General features: G+C 47.5%; 1 protein-coding gene across 1 annotated transcript in view; it reads left to right on the forward strand.

Moving 5' to 3' along the window:
• LOC126980796 (sodium/myo-inositol cotransporter-like) overlaps positions 1 to 23971 on the forward strand; it is a 170099-nt gene that overhangs the window by 41612 nt on the left and 104516 nt on the right. The window contains exon 5 of the mRNA XM_050831081.1: positions 23222 to 23281. Coding sequence (XP_050687038.1) covers positions 23222 to 23281 — 60 coding nt within the window. The remainder of the gene's footprint in view (positions 1 to 23221; positions 23282 to 23971) is intronic.

Here is a 23971-nt window from a genome sequence, read left to right on the forward strand (position 1 = left end):
GTCACCTCCCCAGAGTTTAAAATTTCTAATCCCTGATCCTCAATAAAAGAAGCCACTAAAAGTCCGCGTGGGTTGGTAGCACCATCATCCCACAACGGATAGCAACCGTTAAAATCCCCTAATAAAAGTAAAGGCGAGGAAAGTTCCTGCACCAGGTCGTCAAGATCGTGTTTGTCAACAGGAACACCAGGAGGGAGATAAAGGCTACATAATGTATAAAATTTGCCCAAATAAACCTTAACAGCAACAGACTGCAACGTTGAGTGAAGTTGTAATGGGACAGAAGGGATATCACAGCGAACGAATATGGCGGTGCCACCATTGTGGCCCTGTCCTGGATTAGGGGTACTGTAAACGGCACGATACCCAAGAGGACTAGAGTGAGTGTAGTCTCCGAGCATTGTCTCCTGTAAACAAAGACAAGCAGGAGAAAACCGAAATATCAATGCTCGGAGTTCCTCCCACGAGGCCCGTAGGCCTCTACAATTCCACCGGAGGAGTCGGAAGATGTCTATTTACGAGTGCGCTCCAGGCGAGCCCCTGAAAGAGACTGCCTTCTACCCACCTGATTCGGTACGGTAATACGGCGAGAAGAGGAGACTGGGACCCGAGAGGAGCCGGGTCGAGGGACCTCGAGCTTTCTCCCAACAAAGGAACCTGCGCCCCCTCCGGACGCCGCACTACTAGAGCCAGACCGCACACCACTCCCCGAAGCTACATGCTCGCGGGGAGGGCTCCCAACACTATCTCCTTGCAAGGGATTCCTCAGTTTCCATATCCCGATCAGGAAAACCACTAGAAGCAACAGGAACTAGAACAGAGGGGGTCGCAGCAAGCTCAATATGAGCCTCCGCATCTTCCTCCATAGGCCTTTCATGGGAAACCCCAGAATCATGTATACCTACAGTAATCTTAGTTGGCGGCACATATTCAACTGAATCTGTAGAACCGCGATGTCGCTTGTTCATACCTCTGGCGGACTTTGGCGAAGCAATGTGAGGTGCATGTACATCAACATGCATCACCTGGGACGAGGCCGGAGAAGCCCCATCAGAACCTGGAGGTGACTCGACAGAATCACAGGACAAAAGGGAAAATCTATTATGGGACGTAGTAACAGTAGCTTCAAAGGGCCGGGAGGAAACCGTAGAAGACACCTGAGCAGCGGCCTGGGCAGAAGAGCGAGTGCCTAGCGATGAGGTGTACGTCTTTGCTCCAGTACCGGTCTTCTGGCGGTAGAGGAGTTCACGGCGCGCACTACCAAGGCTGATAAACTGACTATTTGCAAGTTGCAAAATATCCTGTTCCAGGCGATATCGTGGGCACTGTCTGGAAGACAACTGGTGAGCATCCTGGCAATAGAAGCAATAAGCATCTGACTAACATTCCGCCGTGGAGTGTGAGGCTAATGCAGAACAATTACCACACCGAGAAGGCTCAGTGCAGTATTTCTTACCATGACCATACCCGTAACATGAAAAACACTGTAGAGGGCGGTCAACAAAAGGCTTTACCCGAAGATGGAGAGGGCCAATACTGACACGGTCAAGGAGGGTAAACCAAAAAAGGTGAGAAGTATCATGTTAGCTGAACCCTTCATCTTGGACACCTTATGAACATAACTAGGGCACATCCCAAGTATTTCCTCCTCAGAGAACTCATAGAAGTCATGATTATATATACTGCCTTTACTATAATTGAAGGTATGGTGTGCTTTGACCGTTTCAAACATGTTGTCAGCAGGGCATGGTAGATGTTGCAGCATTTTAGCTTGAGTAATATCTTTAGCCCTGACTAACACCCCCTTCCCATACTTTTTCAGATTCCCCTCAGGGATCGTGCCAATTTCTTTGGCGAGGTACCTAGCAACATGAATGAAGTTGCCGCGCCCATTCTTATAGTATGCAACAAACCAACGAGGGGGAGGGACCTGGCTGTCCCTGGGAGTTGGCTCTAACAAAGCGTCTTCAAAGAGATTCGGGACGTAGACCATGTCACTGTCCGAAATATTGGAAGAGCGAAGAAGTTTTGCTTGAAATCCTGCACCTGCGATAGGCAGAGTCGCAACAGGATCACACACCGACTGGGCTTCAGCGCTGGAAGCAAAGGTCACACAGCATCTGTTTGACTTGAAGTCTCCATCATAAATGAGACGGATACGAAGGACTGTGCCAAATGGCTTGAACAAGGAGTGCAAGGCACGGTAGGAAAACGATGGATCGATATTCACCATCTGAAGTGCGTCCAGCTTGGAAGAAGGGCGCACATCAGAGTTACCCCCGGAATGTGAGGCACATAGCTGGGCACGATAACAGAAAACCTTATTCCCGATAACCGATAACCTTATCGATGACTGGAGACACAAATATAGGCGATAACTGATAACCGATGCCCGATATAAATCCACAATTCCGATACTAGCTAGCGATAAGTCCGATAGGCGAAAACGATACTATATTGATATTTCAAAAAAACAAAACAAAAATGATGAATTCAAATTTTCATTATCTATATTTTAGAAAACTTACAAAACCTGAAAACCACATGCACGTTGACACGTACCTATGGATGGTAATACTAGATACGCCTGAACCGGTATTGTGTTATTTGGCGTCCCCACCGTCAAAGCTGGCGCTTTTGTTTACAAACACTGGTCTCTCGTGAACTGAGCATGCTCAGACCAGCAAGCGTAGACCTGTACAGTCTCACAAAGCTTTTTAACCGTAATTAAAAGTTGCTGGAAGGCTGAATCAGATATACTGTACCACTACCATTATCTCGTTGTTCCTAGTACGACACACTGTACTAGTTGTATTTATATGTACAGAGTGTCGTTCTAGAACCAGCAAGGCGGGAGTTACTGTATGTCTGATTCAGCCTACCAGCAACTCTTAATGTGTTAAAAAGCTTTGTGAGACTGTACAGGGCTACGCTTACTGGTCTGAACATGCGTAGTTCACGAGAGACCAGTGTTTGTAAACAAAAGCGCCAGCTTTTGACGATGGGACACCAAATAACACAACATCGGGTGCCTTCAATACCATGGCATGCTCACAAACGAATATGGAATATCAAATTTTATGTTACAGTGAATAATCATTTTAGAGCAAAGTTAAATGATTTTTCTCTTTGATATATTGATTTTCAGTGTAACCTCAAATTTGATATTCCATATTCGTTTGTTGATGATCTAAGTTTGAAATCTCTTCACCGAAGATATTTCATACCAGGAAGTTTTTTCATACAACACCGGGCGCCCGGGCCATGCATGCGCAGTAGGGAGGAGACAACTTTTTTTCTTTCTGAGAGGCGGAAATAAATAGCGATTATCGCTAGTTTGGTCACAAAAGTAACGAAGATACCGATATATATTTAAATAAGTAGCGGATGGCCGATAACCCGATTTTGTTACCAGCGATAAAGTATCGCGATAACTTATCGCGATAACGCCCAGCTATGGGGAGGCAGCCTTGTCAGACACACGTGGACTTTTGTGTCGCACGGACTTATCTTGGTCAGCCCCTCTAGGAGATAGGGACTTTCCAGCGGCACCACCAGGAGCCGTGAAAGGCTCCAAGGTGGCGACGAGAGAGGACCGTGTAGGGGTAATCGGGGACAGGCGGACGTCAGGGAGAGAGGCAGGCCGAGGCAAGGGAAACTTACCCATACACAGGGGAGGTGTTTCACTCCCCCACACCCCCAACCACCACGGAGCCCAACAAGGGGAGGCTGAATATTGGAGCCAAACCGCCCCCAACAGCCCCAGGGGTAATGGGGAAGTATACGCATCCACTGCCAGGTGTTTAACGGCGGCTGCGGGACCGTTGCGATCGCCCACCCGGCAGTGACCACTTGACCCTAGCCAATGACAGCATGACCAGCCGATTGATTCAGTGGGGCCACACTGAACCGCCCGTCTTACCCCAACCCTCCCACCAAAGGAGCGTGTTGCCCACCGAGGGAAACTACACCCTGCCCCGCGGTGGAGTCAACCCCCAGATGAGAGGGCACGGGGAGTATACGGGACGCCACGCACGGCAAACACATGGGGAGACAATAGCCCTGCCCTGGGTGGTAAAAGGGCAGGGCGGGCGAGGGCAACATCACCAGTAGGCCTCCTCTACCGGTGATGAGGGGGGAGCACTTGGTCCACTAGGCCAATGGACATCGAGCCCTATCGAGGTGGGCAAGCCACCACGGTAGGTGGTGCCGCTGACCTCGCTTCAAGCCCCGTCACCACGACAAGGTGACTCCCCTTCGACGGGGACAGAGCCGGACTAATGACTGGCAATTGGTACTTCAGAAAGACTGTTGACTAGTGGTACGGTGGGACTCATGATTGTTGGTTATGAAGGCATCAGGAATCAATCCCATCTCACCATCAGCATTCAATAACAACTCATGCTTCAACACGTGTATTCAGTTATCAGTCCTACTTTCACACAGTTATCTGTCATCGATCGCCAATCCCCAATTACCACAAGTCGTCATTCATTAGTCTCGCTACACCATTACCAGTCTCACTTTATCCACCAGTCATGTCATCAGCCCCGCTTCTCTCTTAGTCATCATGTCCTCCTCCCCACCTGTCACCATTCATTAGTGCCGCTTCACCACCACTCAAGTCATCAGTAACCAGTCCTACTTCATCACCGCTCACAGGTCATCAGTAATACATTTACCTTTACAACTACTACACTATGTACAACTACGCACTATTCTCAATTCACCTCAACTTACCAGTCAGCAGTCATTAAACCCGCATTATAACTGGTCACCACTCATCAGTCATAAGTCACACACAGGAAATCGTCACTAATCACTCCCACATCACCTTCAGTCATCTGAGGACGGGCCACACATGCTTAACGCATGAGTTCCTCATGACTCGGGGATTTTAGCATTACTGCAATGACTGTTTGATCCCACTTGCTAGTCGAATGCCCCAGTCTGGGGGACTTTTGTGAGCAGTGCTTTTCCCGATGCCAGTATAGGCTATGGGGATGAAGCTTTCAATCTTGCCCTGGTATTGGGAAATGAGTGTCAGTAACCGGGGCATGAGGTACTGCTTCATATAAAGCGGGCTGGATTGGTCCACAGACTTTATGCATGTATTGTTGACCTAACATATATATTGTTTCTGGTTTGGTTTTAATTGTTTTTATGCAACCTTCCGTGTCGTGTTTTCAAGCTTTGATTTCTATTACATAAAACAAATAATATCCGGCGCCATATGACCAGTGCTGTTACGGCGCCAAGATATATTGATCAATCAGTAAATCAATCAATCAAAACCAATTATCAGTCGCGCTTCACTACTTGTCATTGGTCAAACTTAAGTAACTTTCTTTAGTCTTCAGTCCCACTGAACTGCCAATCATCAGTAATCCGTCCCAGTGAACTATCAATTATCATCATCATTCTTCATTTCCCTCTTACTAATTTCAGTTCAAATGTGGATGCTGCGTCTCTGTACACAACGATCTCACTTGGTCTCATGCCCACAACCTTGATTCCTTAGGATGTTTCTATCTTAATTCTACCAAGCATATAACTTTATTTTATTGTTTGACTTCCAAAGTAGATAAAGTGCATCTTGACTCCCTCTTCATACGCTGAAATCACCATCATTGGTGATTTCAATGCGTACAAAAAAATTGTCTTGAATTCTTTTTCACTGACTGGCATGGTGAGAAATCCAAGAACATTGCTATGCTGATCAAGAGAAGTTGGTTGAGTACCCTATTCATAACACTGACAGCATTGGGTACATGCCCAACTCTCTAGAGCAGGGCTACTCAACTATTATGAGCAAAGGTCAACTATTATGAGCAAACGTATGCTGAGGTCCGGATGAATATTGTACGTAGCTGAACCCCAGGCTCCAGGAGAAGAAAAATATAATCAAATAACATGAAGGTTCTGGCGATGGATCCCTGCAAGAGTATTTCCTTGACTGACTATAGGCCCTCCAGTCAGTCGAGAAAATACTCTTGCAAGAATTCATCGCCAGGACCTTCATGTCATTAAATTTCGTCTCCTGGAGCCAGAGGTCCAGCTCCAACACTCAGAAGGTTCCGATTCGGACCACAGGCCGCCAGTTGAGTAGCCATGCTCAAGACCTTTTTATAACCTCTCATCCTTAACTAATCTTTTACACCTTACTTTCCTTTGTGCTCCTCCAACCATCACCTTATTTCCGTTTTCAGTCCTAACGCACCTGTTCTGTCCCTGGAACCACTGAGGAAGCAGTGACTTTGGCATAACGCTTCAGCTTGCCAAGATGAACTGAGGATTTACTTTTTTGTTTCAAAAACTATTCGATCAAACTTATACCGAAAATTCCACCTTGTACGATTTAGGGCATACATATTTCCTTTACTCATACCCCTTCTGATTTCACAGTACCTGTTATTAAAATTCTTACGAGTTATATTTTACATGTCTTCTTTGACCAAAACATCAGAAGGCTTATGGAATCGATGGAGTTCCTCTTATTCCCGTTAAAAATTGTCCTGCTGTGCTGACACATTGCTTGGTCAAACTACTTTCGTCTCAGCCTTTCAATATTTTTCTTTCTTTTTGGGGGTACGCGTATATACAACATGTGCCTGAAAAATGGTGACAAGATATATTTTCACACTTCTGTCCTATAGACTTTCTTTCTTTTTTATAATCTTTTCAAACAGTTTCTCAGCTCCTATCAACTGCAAACTTCTCTCTTATCACCCGGAAATATTGCGCAAGAGGTTTTCTACTGGAGGGCTTTCCATCTTAACTACGTGCGCAACGACATCACTTGCTCTCGTGCCCACGACCTTGACTCTTCTGAATTTTCCACCATCTGGTTAAGACTTCACTGTCATTCTATTACTAAATACATCTGTGCTGTTTATCTCTCACCTAACTCTACCAACTATGTAAAATTCTTTGACTATTTGAATTCTAAAGTGGAGCACATCTTGACCCACTCTCCCTTCGCTGAAATCTCCATCCTAGGAGATTTCAATGTTCACCACCAGCTTTGGCTTTCATCCTCTTTCACTGACCATCCTGGTGAACAAGCCTACAACTTTGCTATCCTCAACGACCTAGAGCAGTTGGTCCAGCACCCTACACGTATTCCCGACCGTCTTGGAGATCGGCCCAACATTCTAGACCTCTTCCTTACCTCAAACCCTTCTGCTTATTCTGTCAAACTGTTCTCTCCGTTGGGCTCCTCCGATCACAATCTTATTTCTGCATCCTGTCCTATCGCTCCTGTACACCCTCTGGACCCACCGAAGAGGCGATGCTTCTGGCATTTTGCTTCAGCTCGGTGGGACAACCTGAGGATGTACTTTTCCGATTTCCCGTGGAATGATTATTGCTTCCAGGATAGAGACTCCTCTGTGTGTGCTCAGCACATCACAGAGGTGATTGTCTCTGGAATGGAGGCATACATTCCTCGTTCTTTCTCTACTCCTCACGCAAAAAGCCTTGGTTTAATCACTCTTGTTATCGTGATGTCAATGATAGTGAGGTAGCTCAAAAGGTACCAGAGCCTTCAAACTAATGCTAATTATGAACTTTACATTTCTGCCCGAAATCGTGCCAAATCTATTCTCCGACTAACCAAAAATTCTTTCATTAATAGAAAATGCCAAAACCTTGCTTTCTCTAACTCTTCCTGTAACTTCTGGCATCTAGCCAAAAACATCTCCTCCAACTTTACTTCTTCATCTTTCCCTCCACTCCTCAGTCCTGACGGCAATACTGCCGTCTCATCTATCTCTAAGGCTGAACTCTTCTCTCAAACTTTTCTAAAACTCCACTCTGGACGATTCTGGGCATATTCCTCCTACTCATCCCCTCTGACTCCTTTATGCCTGTTATAAAGATTCTTCAAAATGATGTTTTCTATGCCCTCTGGCCTCAATCCTCAGAAGGCTTATGGACCTGATGGAGTGCCTCCTATTGTCCTTAAAACTGTGCCTCCGTGCTGTCACCCTGCCTGGTCAAACTCTTTCGCCTCTGCCTGTCAACATCTACCTTTCCTTCTTGCTAGAAGTACGCCTTCATACAGCCTGTGCCTAAGAAGGGTGACCGCTCCAATCCCTCAAACTACCGTCCTATAGCTTTACTTTCTTGTCTATCTAAAGCTTTTGAATCAATCCTTAACCGGAAGATTCAAAAGCACCTTTCCACTTCAGACCTTCTATCTGATCGCCAGAAAGGGTTCCGCAAGGGCGTTCTACTGGTGATCTCCTAGCCTTCTTAACAGACTCTTGGTCATCCTCTCTTAGACGTTTCGTTGAAATTTTGCTATTGCGCTGGACATATCAAAAGCTTTTGATAGGGTCTGGCACAAATCTTTGCTTTCAAAACTACCCTCCTACGGTTTCTATCCTTCTCTGTACCTTTATCTCCAGTTTCCTTTCTGACCGTTCTATTTCTGCCGTGGTAGACGGTCACTGTTCTTCCTAAATCTATTAACAGTGGTGTCCCACAGGGTTCTGTCCTATCTCCCACTCTTTTCTGTTGTTCATTGATGATCTTCTTTCCAAAACGAACTGTCCTATCCATTCCTACGCCGATGATTCCACTCTGCATTATTCAACTTCTTTTAATAGAAGACCCACCCTTCAGGAACTTAACGACTCAAGGCTGGAGACTGCAGAACGCTTAGCCTCAGACCTTACTATTATTTCCGGGCAAGAAGAACCTGGTGTCCTTCAACGCCTCAAAAACACAGTTTCTCCACCTATCCACTCAACACAATCTTCCAAACAACTATCCCTATTCTTTGACAACACCCAGCTATCACCTTCCTCAACACTAAACATTCTCGGTCTATCCTTAACTCAAAATCTCAACTGGAAACTTCATATCTCATCTCTTACTAAATCAGCTTCCTCGAGGCTGGGCGTTTTGTACCGTCTCCGCCAGTTCTTCTCCCCTGCACAGTTGCTGTCCATATACAGGGGCCTTGTCCGCCCTCGTATGGAGTATGCATCTCATGTGTGGGGGCTCCACCTCACAGCTCTTCTGGACAGAGTGGAGGCTAAGGCTCTTCGTCTCATCAGCTCTCCTCCTCATACTGATAGTCTTCTACCTCTTAAATTCCGCCGCAATGTTGCCTCTTTCTATCTTCTATCGATATTTCCACGCTGACTGCGCTGCTGAACTTGCTAACTGCATGCCTCCCCCCCGCGGCCCTGCTGCACTCGACTTTCTACTCATGCTCATCCCTATACTGTCCAAACCCCTTATGCAAGAGTTAACCAGCATCTTCACTCTTTCATCCCTCACGCTGGTAAACTCTGGAACAATCTTCCTTCATCTGTATTTCCTCCTGCCTACGACTTAAACTCTTTCAAGAGGAGGGTATCAGGACACCTCTCCTCCCAAAACTGACCTATCTTTCGGCCACCTCTTTGGATTCTTTTTAGGAGCAGTGAGTAGCGGGCTTTTTTTTTCATTAATGTTTGCTTTTTGTGTGCCCTTGAACTGTCTCCTTTGCTGTAAAAAAAAAAAATATATATCTTTTATACGTTTTGGACATGGATGGGAAGAGGGCTCGCTGGGCTGAGTACTTTGTGTAATTGTACACACACTCAAAAAACTCATTACACATTCAGCACGATACAAACTGACACCAAGGACGAAGCCATTGAGAACAGGCTACTCATGTTGGTATCACTGCGTGTGTTGGGTGTGGGTTCACTTGCCTGAACCAAGTGAGCGGGACTCGTAAATGAAGCAGTAGAATTTGAGCTGGCACAGTAACGCTTCATGAAACACACAGGTGGAGTCTTAGTCGAAGTCACTTAATCTGTGCTATGTAGCTATACTATTGTAGTGTTTGGAGCACAAGTGAAGAATTAAAATTTCGTCCATTTAGGAGACAATATGATAAACACCTTGCGGTGATTAGTCACTCAGGATTTGGATATCTGAGTGAATCCCACTGACTGATCGCCACATATGGCTCCACTGAGCCTAGGAGGTTACGTAAAACTTAGCTAACCCTTATGATAGATTTATAGTGGATTATAAACTTGACATCACCCAAATGGAAAGATAACATTGGAAATGGTTTCACTAGTGTAGCATGCACTGCTCGGGTCACAGTATTCGCTATCTCGAAACAATCATGGAATGCACCCAATAAGATTAATTCTCTAATAATTCTCGGCGAGTCATTATACCAACATGTTAGACAAATCAACTCCTGCATGCAATCTATTCAATAAACTACTCTTCTCCAGAGACGGCTAATTTCGGCAATTCTGAACGCCCTCGCCAAATTCCTTATTCGTCAACTTAAAAACCGCGCAAAGTTCTCACTTTTTATTAGGCAATGAGGCAGCACAAGAGAGAAGGGTAGTCCAGGAGTAGATTGAAACAACCTGTAGAAGTCCATGCAACACTGTTTAAACTTTATCTTTCTTACCAGCGATGCTTGTAGCATTGCAATTTAAAGTTGCGTTTTTTCAGACGCCCACAACTTGTTCATGAAAGAAAAGACACGTTCAGTGGAAGCATTAGTTCCAGGATGGCACATTATGAACTGAACTATATCTGACATGCGTTGATGGTTGTTTTTGTCTTTGACATGGGAGAATACTTTTATCCACCGCTGTCACTTATATCATATGAGCATTATTGTTTAGTAATTAGTGAATATAAAGTGGCACTCAAATCACTCCGTTAATATTATGGTGATATTTGGTATCTCAGTGTCTGTGTGAGGTGGTGGGGGTGATCGCACTCTTATCAATCCTACCGAGATCACCGGGTTGCTCAGTGTGAAATTCGTCGGACCCCACTGTAACGATAGTTTTTTGAGTGTGTGTACACGGCGGACCATTAAACAGGGCAGCTTCAAGTTGCTGGGTTGCAGGTGGTGGATGTTGATCCGCCCATCGACGAAAGACCACTAGTCAGAGGGCTTAAGGCCAGGTTTTAGATGAAAGTGGACATGCCGGAGAAAAGCACCGTTTCTTTTGTGTGTGCCATCCATCGCCTTATATCACTTTATTTTATTTTATGGGAGCCACTTCCAAAAGATACTGGAAGGTTGCCTTCTAGCCAATTCAAGATGGCCGCCATGTAATAACCTTTAACTTTTTTTTTTTTTACAGCGAAGGGGACAGCTCAAGGGCAATAAAAAGGAAACAATAATGAAAAAAAAAACGCTATTCCCTGTTCTTACAAAAGCTAAGAGGAAAGGCCGAAAGATAGGTCAATTTTGGGAGGAGAGGTGTAATGATAACCTCCTCATGAAAAAGTTCAAGTCGTAGGCAGAAGGAAATACAGATGAGGGAAGATTGTTCCAGAGTTTACATGCTAGAAGGATGAAAGAGTGAAGATGCTGGTTAACTCGTGCGTAAGGGATTGGAGAGTAAAGAGATGACCTTAAGTAGAAAATCGTGTGCGGCGGGGCCGCGGGAGCGGAAGCGTATGCAGTTAGCAAGTTCAGAAGAGCAGTCCGCGCGAAAATATCGCTAGACGATACAGAGGCAATATGGCGGCGGAATATAAGAGGTAGAAGACAATCAGTAAGAGGAGGAGACCTGATGAGACGAAGAGCCTTAGACTCCACTCTGCCCATGAGAGCTGTGTGAGTGGAGCCCCTCCACACATGAGATGCATACGAGGGCGGACAAGGTTCCTGTATATGGATAGCAACTGTGCGGAGGAGCAGAATTGGCGGAGACGATACAGAACGCCCAACCTCGAGGAACCTGAATCAGTGAGAGAATAGATGTGAAGTGTCCAGTTAAGATTTTGAGTTAAGGATAGACCGAGGTTGTTTAGTGTTTAAGAAGGTGACAGGTGAGTATTGTTGAAGAATAGGGGATAGGTTTTTGGAAGATTGTGTCGAATTGATAGGTGGAGAAAGTTGTTTTTTGAGGCATTAAAGAACACAAAATTCCTTTTAGCTCAATCGGAAATGATAGCAAAGTCTGAGGTTAAGCTTTCTGCAGACTCCAGTCTGGAGTCTTGTAATTCCTGTTGAGAGGGTCTTCTGTTGAAAGAAGTGCAGAGTGGAGTCGTCAGCGTATGAGTGATGATGATGGTGATTATTGAGGCGTTCTGTCTTGGCGCCTCAACTGCGGGGTCATATGACGCTGAATCTAATATAGAATAAAATATTATAAAACTATATAAAACCGGTAAAAAAATAAAAACGGTAAAAAAAAAACAATAAAAGGTTAATGAAACCTATAGGTTTAGGGCGCCAACCTCCTGTAGGAAGCCATAGACGTCATGTCCCGGGTAGAGTGCATTCTTCCATAGCACCAAAGAGAGAGAAAAACTCCCATCTCCGCCCCGACACCGGGGGAGGTACTGCTCTCGCAGGTCCCCCAGACTGGGGCACTCGACCAGCAAGTTCGAACTGTCAGGGGGACCAAACAGTCATCACAGTAGGGCTGAACTCCCCGGGACATGAGGAAGTCATGTGTGTATCTTGTGTGACCCACCCTAAGGCGGGCCAGGACAGTCTCCCTCTTACGACTTCTAATATTCTTATATGGGAATACGACCAGGGACGCACAGCCCTGGTTGTGACTTCCCCCATCATTGTCGTGGCAATAACAGTCGCCCACCTGCGCTGCCACACCCTCTGGAGTGCAGACCGCACGCTGGGATGCAAGTCCCTAAACAGAAGAGCGCACTGTGAGGGAGGGCGAGAAGCAGCGGCCCGCGCCACCTCTTTGGCCTCCTCATTACCACGCACAGGGACGTGGGCAGGTACCCAACAGAAGGTCAGCTGATGCCCAAGCCTTTTTGCTAGAACTAGCCAGCTAAAAATATCTAAAACGATAGGATGGGTGCTCCTAAAATCTTCTATTGCGGACAGGGCTGCATGTGAGGCAGAATAGAGAGGAAAAGTATCAACAGGCAAAGTGAAGAAGGTGCGAGTTGCTAAAAGAATGGCAGATAGTTCTGCGGTAAAAATTGAGGCTAGGGCAGGTAAAATTCCAGAACGGGAAAAGTCTGGAAAGACAGCTCCAAATCCAACGCCTGCATCGGATTTGAACCCGTCGGTGTATACTGGTACAGATGTGACGTGACTAGCAATGTGGGACAGGAACAGCTGTCGAGCAGTTCCCGCTGAGATGCTTGCTTTGTTGAGGTTGAAGTACGAGCAGAAATGTATAGTTGGGTGTGGGGGGGGGTACCTGGTAAACTGCTATAGGGAAGTAGGGTAGTGAAAGATCCCCAATGACATTCCGGACACGGAAACCAAAGGGGCGAGGAAGGAGAGATTTGTTTCTGTACATCATATCTATATTGTTTTCTAAAGCAACGGTGTATGCAGGGTTGTTAGGTTGGCGTTGTGGTCTGTACTAGAATTTGATTAGGAGTCCGTCTCTATGTAAGCCCAAGGGTGGCACTCCTGCGTCAATTAAAAGACTTGATAAGGGGGGTGATCTAAAGGCACCTGTTGACAGTTGGACTGCAGCGTGATGGACTGCATCAAGTGTGCTGAGGCGGGCGGTTGTTGCCGATGTGTATACCTCGCAGCCGTAGTACAGTCTCGACCTGATGAATGCCTGGTAAAGGCGTAGGAGTACTGTGCGGTCAGCGCCCCAAGAAGTGCATGACAGAACAGGAAAGAGATCGAGAGATCTCATGCCATGTGAGGCGCCTATCAAAGACGAATCCCAAGAACTTGTGTTCTTCCGCAACAGGAAGACGTGATCCGCACATGATGAGATCAGGGTCTCGATGGTGGCCTCTCAGGCGGCAATAGTGCATGGCATCCGACTTGGAAGGTGAGAATCGAAAGCCATGTTTCTCCGCCCATCTGGATGTCCTGTGGATGGCATATTGTGGTCTTCGCTCCGCGGTGGACATCCGAAAAACTGAATACCAGATTGCCAGGTAGCTGACATAGATGGAGGACGACACCCTCTCAGGGAGCGATGTTGTAATACCATTTATGGCCACCGCCGAGAGGGTGACACTGAGGACACTTCCTTGCCTAACTCCTTCCTGCTGTTCATAGGATGGTGGGCATGAGGTACCAACTCTGACTCGGAAAGTCTATCTTCAAGAAACCCCTTAGTAAACTTTGGCATCCGTCCACGGAAAGCAAAGTCATGGAGCTGCTTTAGTATCCCATATCTCCATGTCATGTCGTAAGCCTTCTCGAGGTCAAAGAAGATGCATACGATGTGTTGTCTGTCTGCAAACGAGCGGCATATAGCTGACTCAACACGCAAAAGGGCGTCTACTGTTGATCTCATCGTCCGAAACCCTGACTGGTAAGGAGACAGGTGGCCATTGATCTCTAGATGGTGAACTAAACGGAGGTTTACCATCTTCTACAGGAGTTTGCATAGGCAGGATGTTAGTGCAATGGGTTTGTAGTGTAAGGGCTGTGAACCATCCTTCCCATGTTTACGGATGGGAAGCCATTCACTTGGTATGATGCCAGTCTGCCAAAGTTTGTTGTATATTTGGAGCAGCTGAGTCGTGGTGGTAAGACTAAGGTGTCTGATCATGGTATATGGGATATTATTGGGGCGCAGCGAGGTGTCGTTGCAGTGGGAAAGAGTTGGTTGTAGTTCACGCATGGAGAATGGAACGTTGTGTATCTCAGTGTCGAAAGATGAGCAGTCTAGCTGGCCTCTCTCCTGTTCTTCCAATTGCCTGCGTACTTCGGGAGGTCTAGACCCTAGAGTTCCCCTTAGACACAACAGCAAATGCACTGGCTATGACGTCGGCGACTTTTTTTTTTATTTTATTTATTTATTTTTTTTTTTTTACGTCATGGCCTATTGCGCCGGTAGGCTTCTTCCCGGTGGATCCTGATGGTCGGTCCAAGGCTTCTTCCCGGTGGGGCCTGATGGTCGGCCCGGCCCGTTCTGGCGCAGGCGAGTGTTTATAGTGACGCCATCTTGCATTGGCTCATGCTGCCCTCCCGGAGCTCATCTTTAATCCTAGAACCTAGAGTCCGGGTTGATAGGTGGTCTTTTGAACAGCATGTGGGTAGTTTTAAGCCACTCGGCTGCGGCTAAAAAATCCAAGCTTGGTGGCACCGGTCGGGGATTGAACTCGCGTCCTCCTGAATGCGGGGCCGTCTCGCTATCCATTCAGCCACCGCTCCCTGCTATTATGTTAATGTTGATTTTACGTGCAGGTTGAGGGTTCGATGAGAACTTTCCTGCTATTTTGTGTACTCTCTTTCACACCTGTGTCATTTGCGTCTGTGAGTTAGGTGAGGATACATGACCGGCAAACGAGGACCGTCGTGCTTCTTTCAGTGTCCTGCGTGGTTGGGCTCGTGCTTTCTTGTAGGCGATGTGGTTGAACTGTCCTCTGCCTCTTGTAGAGGTTGAAGGCCCGTCGTCGGCAAGCCAGTGCCTGCTTGCACTCGTCAGACCACCATGGCACAGGCTGACGTGATGCATTTCTCGTTGTCTGTGGAATTGTAAGTTCTCCCGCCCGGTGAATGTGCGCTGTAAAAAAGGTGCTTGCATCCTCGGTTGTCTCGAAGTCATCAATTGATGTCTCTGTGTGAGTCATAGTCCGAAAACGGTCCCAGTCCTCTCGATCTAATTTCCAACACAGTAATCGAGGTGACGGTTGGAAAGTGGAATGGGAGATGAAGATGGGGTAGTTGTCGCTGCCATATAGATCATCTGATATTTCCCACCTGAAGTCCAGGTATGCATCGGGGGAACTGAGTGAGAGGTTGTTATAGTAGGATATCAATGTCTTATTATTATTATTATTATTATTATTATTATTATTATTATTATTATTATTTAATATCACCCCGAATTAGGCATACAATTGTCAATGGAAAACCCCCACGACAGATAGATCACGCCACCTTATAGGAATGTCAGCTGTCAGTGTTTACCGTCTCAGTTTGTATACAAAGCATTTCATCAAGCTTGGAGGTCACCTTGACATACGTGACCAATTGTAACTTCATTATTTTCCAATCTGTAACTCGTCACTCATTTCACGAGAGTCCGACTGACACACACCTGCAGTCTCTCTCGCTCAGACGCTCCTGTACATATAGGCTTAAGAATATATTCACCTTAAGGAAGATGAGTCTCAATCAACGACTTTAAACGCCCCCCTGTACACCGTTACAAGGTCAATAATTGACCGTGTGTTGGTTTGCATATGGTAGTTTGTTGGATGACCGGTGTTCAATAAGCAGAGGTCTAGGTCTTCAATTACAGATGCAACAGTGACTTCTCTTGGGTTGCTGGTGGTATCTTCCCATAGTGTATGACGCTGTTGAAGTCGCCAGTTATTAGAAAGGGTGAGGGTAACTGGCGTACCGGTGTCAGGAGATCTTGCTGATTGACTGGTGTACTGGTTGGGAGATAAAGGGAGCATATATTGTATGTACGTGTTATGTGAATTTGAGAAGCAGCAGCCTGGAATGGATAGTTAAGTGAGAGCGGAGTGTGTACTATGTCGTTGGAGATGAGAAGACAAGTACCTCCCGAAGTAGCTTTTGCGGGAACTGCTCGCGAGTATATGGCACTGTAATTGGGTGGGGGAGGTTGAGCGTATGGTCCTAACAGTGTATCCTGGAGGCATAGACGCTGTGGCTGGGAGTCTTTAATTAGGAGCTAGAGTTCCTCCCAGCTTCCTCGCAACCCGGGGCAGTTCCACTGCAAGATCTTGAATATCAATTTTGTTTATTCAGGGCGCCCCGGAAGAGGGACCTCCCTGTAGTAACACCGGGTTTCCGGTGGAGGGTTGACCCCGGCGTTAGTGTGTTCTTTTTCGGCCCAATGACCGATGTGACAGGCCGGGAAAAACCTATATTTCCCCGTCTTCCTGCTCCTGTCGGTAGCTTCCTCACACTGCCCCCCTCAACCTTTCGCCACTCCGACGAAGCGGCAAGGGAGGGAGACACGGATGTAGCCCCCGGCACAGATTATGCGGAGGCAGAGGGCACGGGCGCCGGTAGAATCGCACCTGTGACCCTGGGCAGCACCGGTCACCGGCTGAGGGTCAGCCGGGCCCACTGGTGCAGGGGTGGCAGCTGCAGCCGGCACCCGGGATTCTTTCAGCGACCCAGAAGCGGATGCTGGAAATGAACTTTAGCAGGATCTGCGTCCCCAAAATACTCACTGCGAGTGCGCTTCTGCTGATGGGGCTCAATGCCGCAGTCAGCAGACGTCTGGGACGATGACGTGGCCTTTTCAGGCAGAATTGAGGTTTTGGAGGGAACAGACTTAGCAGTGATTGAACGGCGATGGGCATGGGCATTGAGGGCAGCGGCATATGTCATTCCGGTGTTGGACATCTTTGTTAGGGCAAGTTGTTTCTCATCAGCGAAGGGTACCCTTTCCTGGCTGGGTATTTTGAGTACTCCCCTTTCAAAGAGGAAGCGCTGCACAATCCTTTGATGAGGCAGGAGGAGGCTCACCACAGTGGTAACAACGCACAGGTCCAGGGTAGTCGTCACCGTCGTTATTCATACCACAGGACACACATATTTTTGCCAAGCCGTTTTTAACGCGCCGACAGGTCTGGGTTACATGATCATACGCTTGACAGTGAAAGCACCTTCTGGGGTTGGGAACATAGGGCGTCACATTAAGATTTAGCCAGGTCATCTTGACAGTTTTGGGCAGTATTAATCGGTTGAAAGTAAGGAACAGGGTTGGTGTAGGTGTGAGTAATCCGTCTACTTTTCGTTAAACTCGTCGCACTAATGTCACATCTTAGTGTTTGAGTTCGTTCACCAACCTCTTTTCTGAGTAACAGAGAAGGTCCCGTGAAAAGACAACTCCCCGAGATTGGTGCATGGTGGCATTGGAAAAAAGACACTGATGCACCAGGGACAGAGGTAAGGGCGGGGAGCTTTGAACTCTCTTCATGTGACGAAACTTCAACCAACAGGCTACCGTCCCGTTGTGGCATGATATTGGGCTCACGGCCACAAGCCGTGACCCGACAGCGATGTCCTTAAAAAAATATCGAGTTCATTTATCGAACAGCCATCCATAGACTTGACAACAATGTACCTATGAAATGAAACAGGCTCATATATGCCAGGCATAACTTCTATTTGGGAGACTGAGGAGCCCCCAGGTTTACGTGAACTTACTGAACTATTCCGTTGACCTTTTTGTCGCATGGGCTTGTCTTGGGCAGACCTTCAATGAGTTAAGGACTTTCCAGAGGCACAACCAAGAGCCATGAAAGGCTCCAAGTTGGCGATGAGAGAGGACCGTGTGGGAGTTTCTGAGGACGGGCGGACATCAGGAATAGAGGCAGGCCGGGGCAGTGTATTTATATCCATACACAGTGTATTTCTACCCATCCACACCCACAACGGTGACCAACAAGGGGAGGCTGGATGTTGGGGCCAGACCGCACCCAACAGCCCCAGGGGTAATGGGGAAGTATACGCAGCCACTGCCAGGCGATTAACGGCGGCCGCAGGACCGTTGTGATCGCTTACCCGGCAGTGACCGCTTGACCCTAGCCAAAGCATGACCAGCCGATTGATTCAGCACGCCCACAGTGAATCACTTGTCTTACCCCAACCCTCCCACCAAAGAAGCGTGTTGCCCACCGAGGGGAACTACACCCCGCCCCGCGGTGGACTCAACTCCCAGATGAGAGGGCACGGGGAGTGTACGGGACTCCGCGCACGGCAAACACGTGGAGAGACAATAGCCCTGCTCTAGGTGGTAAAAAGACGGGCGCAGGCAACATCACCAGTAGGCCTCCTCTACCGGTGATGACGGGGGAGCACTTAGTCCACGAGGTCTGTGGACATCGAGCCCCATCGAGGTAGGCAAGCCACCACGATAGGTGATGCCGCCGACCACGCTTGAGTCCCGTCACCACGACAAGGTGACTCCTCTTCGACGGGCAGCGTATAAGTGGATTGGTGATTTTGTTATGGAAAGAAGATCGTTGATGAATAACAGGAAGAGAGTGGGTGATAGGACAAAGCCCTGTGGAACACCATTGTTGATAGGTTTAGGGGAAGAACAGTGACCGTCTACCACAGCAGAAATATTACGTCCGGAAAGGAAACTGGAGATAAAGGAACATAGAAAAGGATAGAGTCCAAAAGAGGGCAGTTTAGAAAACAGAGCTGTGCCATGGCGTCTCTCCTGTTCTTCCATGTGCCGGCGTACTTCAGGAGGTCTAGAGCCGCGTAGAGACACAGCAGCAAATGCACTGGCTATGACGTCGGCGACTTCGCCGCTCCCTCATTTTTTTTTTCTTTACATTGCGGCCTATTGCGCCGGTAGGCTTCTTCCCGGTGGATCCTGATGGTCGGTCCAAGGCTTCTTTCCGGTGGGTCCTGATGGTTGGCCCAGCCCGTCCTGGCGCAGGCGAGTGTTTATAGTGGCGCCATCTTGCATTGGCTCATGCTGCCCTCCCAGAGCTCATCTTTGATCCTAGAATCTAGAGTCCGGGTTGATAGGTGGTCTTCTGTCCCGCATGTGGGTAGCTTTAAGCCACTCGGCGGCGGCTGAAAAATCCCAGCTTGGTGGCACCGGGCGGGGATTGAACTCTCGTCCTCCTGAACACGGAGCCGTTACTCTGACGACTCAGCCACCGCCTCCCCCTAATATTATGTCATTGTTCATGTTCAATGCAGGTGGCGGCCTTATTGAAAACTTTCCTCATATTTTGTCCACCCTTTTCTACACCTGTGTCGTTTGTGTTTTTGAATTAAGTGAGGATCCATGACCGGCAAATGATGATCGTCGTGCTTCTTCCACAGTCCGCCGTGCTTGTGCTCGTGCTTCCTTGTAGGCAATATGGTTGAGCTCTTTCTTATGCCTCTTGTGACGGTTGAAGGCCCGGCGACGGCAAGCCAGTGCCTGCTAGCACTCATCAGACCACCATGGCACAGACCGACGTAATGCATTTCCCGTTGTCTGTGGGATTTTAGGTTCTCCCGCCCGGTGACTGTGCGCCGTACAAAATGTAACTTCACCCTCAGTTATATCAAAGTCAGCAATTGTTGTCTCCGTGTGAGCCATGGTTTAAAAAACTTTCCAGTGTGCTCGATCTAATTTCCAACGCGGTAATCGAGGTGACGGTTGGAAAGTGGAATGGGAGATGAAGATTGGGTAGTGGTCGCTGCCATGTAGATCCTCTGATATTTCCCACCTGAAGTTCCGGTATGCATCGGGGGAGCTGAGTGAGAGGTCAGTAATTACTGTGTCAGTTTGCATGTGGTAGCGTGTTGGATGGCTGGTGTTCAGTATGCAGAGGTCTATACACTGTGGCTGGGAGTCTTTAATTAGTAGTTGGAGTTCCTCCCTGCTTCCTCGCAACCCGATGCAGTTCCACTGAACGATCTTGAATCTTAATTTTGTTTATTCAGGGCGTCCCCGGGAGATACACCTCTCTGCCTTAACACCGGGCTTTCGCTGGAGGGTTGGCCCCCGCGTTAGTGTATTCTTTTTCGGCCCAATGGCCGATGTGACAGGCCAACGAAGATCTAATGTCTCCCTGCCTCCTGCTCCTGCCGGTGGCTTCCTTACCCTCCCCCCCCAAACCTTCCGCCACTCCGACGAAGCGGCAAGGGAGGGAGACACGGGTGGAGCCACCGGCGCAGACTGTGTGGAAGCGGAGGACACGGGCGCCGGTAAAGCCGCACCATGACCTCGGGCAGCAGCTGTCACCGGCCGAGGGTCAGCCGGGGCCACTGGTGCAGGGGTAGCGGCCGCAGCCGGCACCCGGGATTCTTCTAGCAACCAAAAAGCGGGCGCTGGAAAAGGCACTTTAGCAGGAGGAGTGTCCCCAAGGGACTCCTTACTGCGCGTGCGCTTCTATTGACGGTTCTCACTGCGGCCATCAGCAGGCATCTGAGGGGATGAGGCGCCTAATCAGGCATAAATTGAGGTTGTGTGGGGAACCGACTTGGCAGTGGTAGAATGGCGATGGGGAGTGGCATATGTCATTCTCGGGATAGACATCTTTGTTAGGGAAAGTTGTTTCGCCTCAGCAAAGGGCACCCTATCCTGGTTGCGTATGTTGATTACTTCCCTTTCAAAGAGGAAGCGCTCACAATCCTTTGATGAGGCAGGGTGAGGCTCACCATTGTGGTAACACCTTACAGGGCCAGGGCAGTCGTCACAGGGGTTATTCCATACCACAGGACACATATTTTTGCAAGGCCGTTTTTCAAGCGTCGACAGGTCTTGGTGACGTGACCATACGCTTGACAATAGAAGCATCTTCTGGGGTTGGGGACATGGGCTTCACATTACCCAAGACCCAAGGCCCAAGACCTGCCGGTCTTGGGCAGTACTAATCGGTTGGAAGTAATAAATAGGGTTGGTGTAAATGTGAGAATTTCGTCTACATTTCGTTGCACACGGCGTACTGAACCCACATCGTAGTTTTTGAGTTCGCCTAACAGTATCTCTTCTGAAAAGCGGGGAAGGACTTGTGAAAAGACAACAATCCGAGATTGGTTCATGGTGGCATGTGGAGAGCAGGACACTTATGCACCAGAAACAGAGGTAAGGGCGCGGAGATTTGAGCTCTCTTCAAGTGACGATACTTCAGTCAGTAAGCTCCCGTCCCCTTGTTGCATTATCTTGAGCTCACGGCCACACACCTTGATCAGGAAACGGTGTACTTAAAATATCCAGATCGTTTATCGAACAGCCATCCACAAACTTAACTACAATGTACTTCTCATATAAAACAGGTTCATACATGCCGGACATGACTTTTACTTGGGAGACTTGGGAGTTTACAGATTTACGTGAACTATCCCGTGGACATTTTTGTCTCACGGACTTGTCTTGGGCAAACCCTCTAGGGGTTAGGGACTTTCCAGAGGCACCACCAGGAGCCGTGAAAGTCTCCAAGGTGACGATGAGAGAGGACCGTTTAGACTTTAGGAGAATCGGGGAGCAGGCGGACGTCAGGAAGGGAGGCAGGCCGGGGCAGTGGAGTGATAGTACTCATGCACTAGTGATTTTGATTAACTTCCTCACACTCCCACCCACCACGGAGCCCAACAAGGGGAGGCTGGATGTTGGAGCCAGACCGCACCCAACAGCCCCAGGGGTAATGGGAAAGTATACACGTGCACTGCCATGCCTTTAACGGCGGCCGCGGGACCGTTGCGATCGCCCACTCGAATGTGACCGCTTGAACCTAGGCAACATATGAACAGCCGATTGATTCAGCAGGACCACACTGAACCACCCGTCTTACCCCAACCCTTCCACCAAAGGAGCGTGTTGCTCACCAAGGGGAACTACATCCCGCCCCGCGGTGGACTCAACTCCCAGATGAGAGAGCACGGGGAGTGCACGGTACGCCACGCACGGCAAACACGTAGGGAGACAATAGCCCTGTCCTAGGTGGTAAAAGGGCGGGTGCGGGCAACATCACCAGTAGGCCTCCTCTACTAGTAATGACGGGGGAGTACTTGGTTTACGTGGTCAGCAGACATCGAGCCCTATCGAGGTAGGCAAGCCACCACGGTTGGTGGTGCCGCCTACCTCGCTTCAAGTTTCGTCACCACGACGGGGATCTCTCTCTGGTTCTAGGGGAGAATGCCCTCCCTAGGATATGAGGTCATAGACTACCTTCATGGGGTTGGTATCCTCCATATGCAATAAAGGTTTACAACCAATGGCGGTTTATTTGATAATGGTTTTAGAATTTCTATTTAGCACTTAAACTTTTTATAGTTATACGACTTTTAACTTCTTTTAATTTTACGATTTTATACGAGGTCATTTTATTCGGGACCATATGATCGGTGCAGTTGCGGCGCCATGATTGTAGTCCAATCACTCAATTAATCAACCGCACCATCCTACGCTTTGTGACTAAGCCAAGTACTAAATTAATATTGATCAATTCTATTACTCTTAGTATGAGGTACAAGCTCGGGGAGCTTAACAGTTAACTCACTTGTTTTGATTTAGGTGGAACTTCATTCTCATTCAACTGTATATTTTCTCACAATGGAGTTAACTCAGAGTGTGCGCAAGTCACTAGCGGTTTCCCTCAGGGCAAATGTGACAATTGACAAAGGTCACGAGCAAAATGCAATATAGAAAAGTCCATATCTACGGACTTTTAGTTTACTGTTTTAGGAGCAGGGACGCAGTGTGAGAGAAGGACCTCTATTGTGCTCACATCAGAATTATTACCCTCAATTTCCGCTTCCAGCTCTCATTATACCCTTCTCAGATCTATTTTAACAAGTATACTTATACGTTATTATCTCTTACAGTCCATCATCCTGTTGCAACTCATGAGCTGGGTCTTTCTGCCGGTCTTCATCGCCAGTAAAGTAAGTTATTGCAGCGACCAGCCGCTTTTCTCAACGAGATGTTATCTTGGTGGAAATTGATGTTGTCCTTACCTGATATACAGCCACCTAGTCTATTTCAGTGAGAGTTGATGTCTAAGACTTGCCAAAGTAAAGGAACTTTTATCATGTTTCACATGTCGATATCTACCCTTGGGCATTTCAGATTTTTTTTTTTTTTAACACAAGTGCATGGGGCTAATGTTACTTTTGATTGATGAAATTTTCAATTCTGCTTTATGTAAGGCTCCAAGAATTTAAAAAAAATAGTGTACTGCCTGTTTTTGTTTTAAGTCGATCGTAAATGATACTGTCCAGTATTTATATTTTTTTCATTATTCTTACTAACATTCATTGAAGATACATACATATGTGAGTGTTGTTGTTGAAAAGACGATATTGATAATCATTAGAAAAATATCACGATACTGAAGAGAAATGCCTCGTTCAGTTAAGTTGCTAATGGGCTGAGCGTCCCCGATGTGATTGTCATTCCAGCCAGTCGTCACCTTCGTAATGAATGAACAACGCCTCCTGACTGCCTTGCTGCTGCCTCACCTTAGGTTTCATTACAGAGGCATTAGTGCAACTTCTCTTATTATTATCGAGTCAGTCGTCAATTTTGTAATGAATGGAAAAAAAGTATTTTGGTAAAATATCTTGTTGCCTCCT

The sequence above is a fragment of the Eriocheir sinensis genome, chromosome 45 (genome assembly GCF_024679095.1).
Source record: "Eriocheir sinensis breed Jianghai 21 chromosome 45, ASM2467909v1, whole genome shotgun sequence".
Lineage (NCBI taxonomy): Eukaryota > Metazoa > Arthropoda > Malacostraca > Decapoda > Varunidae > Eriocheir > Eriocheir sinensis.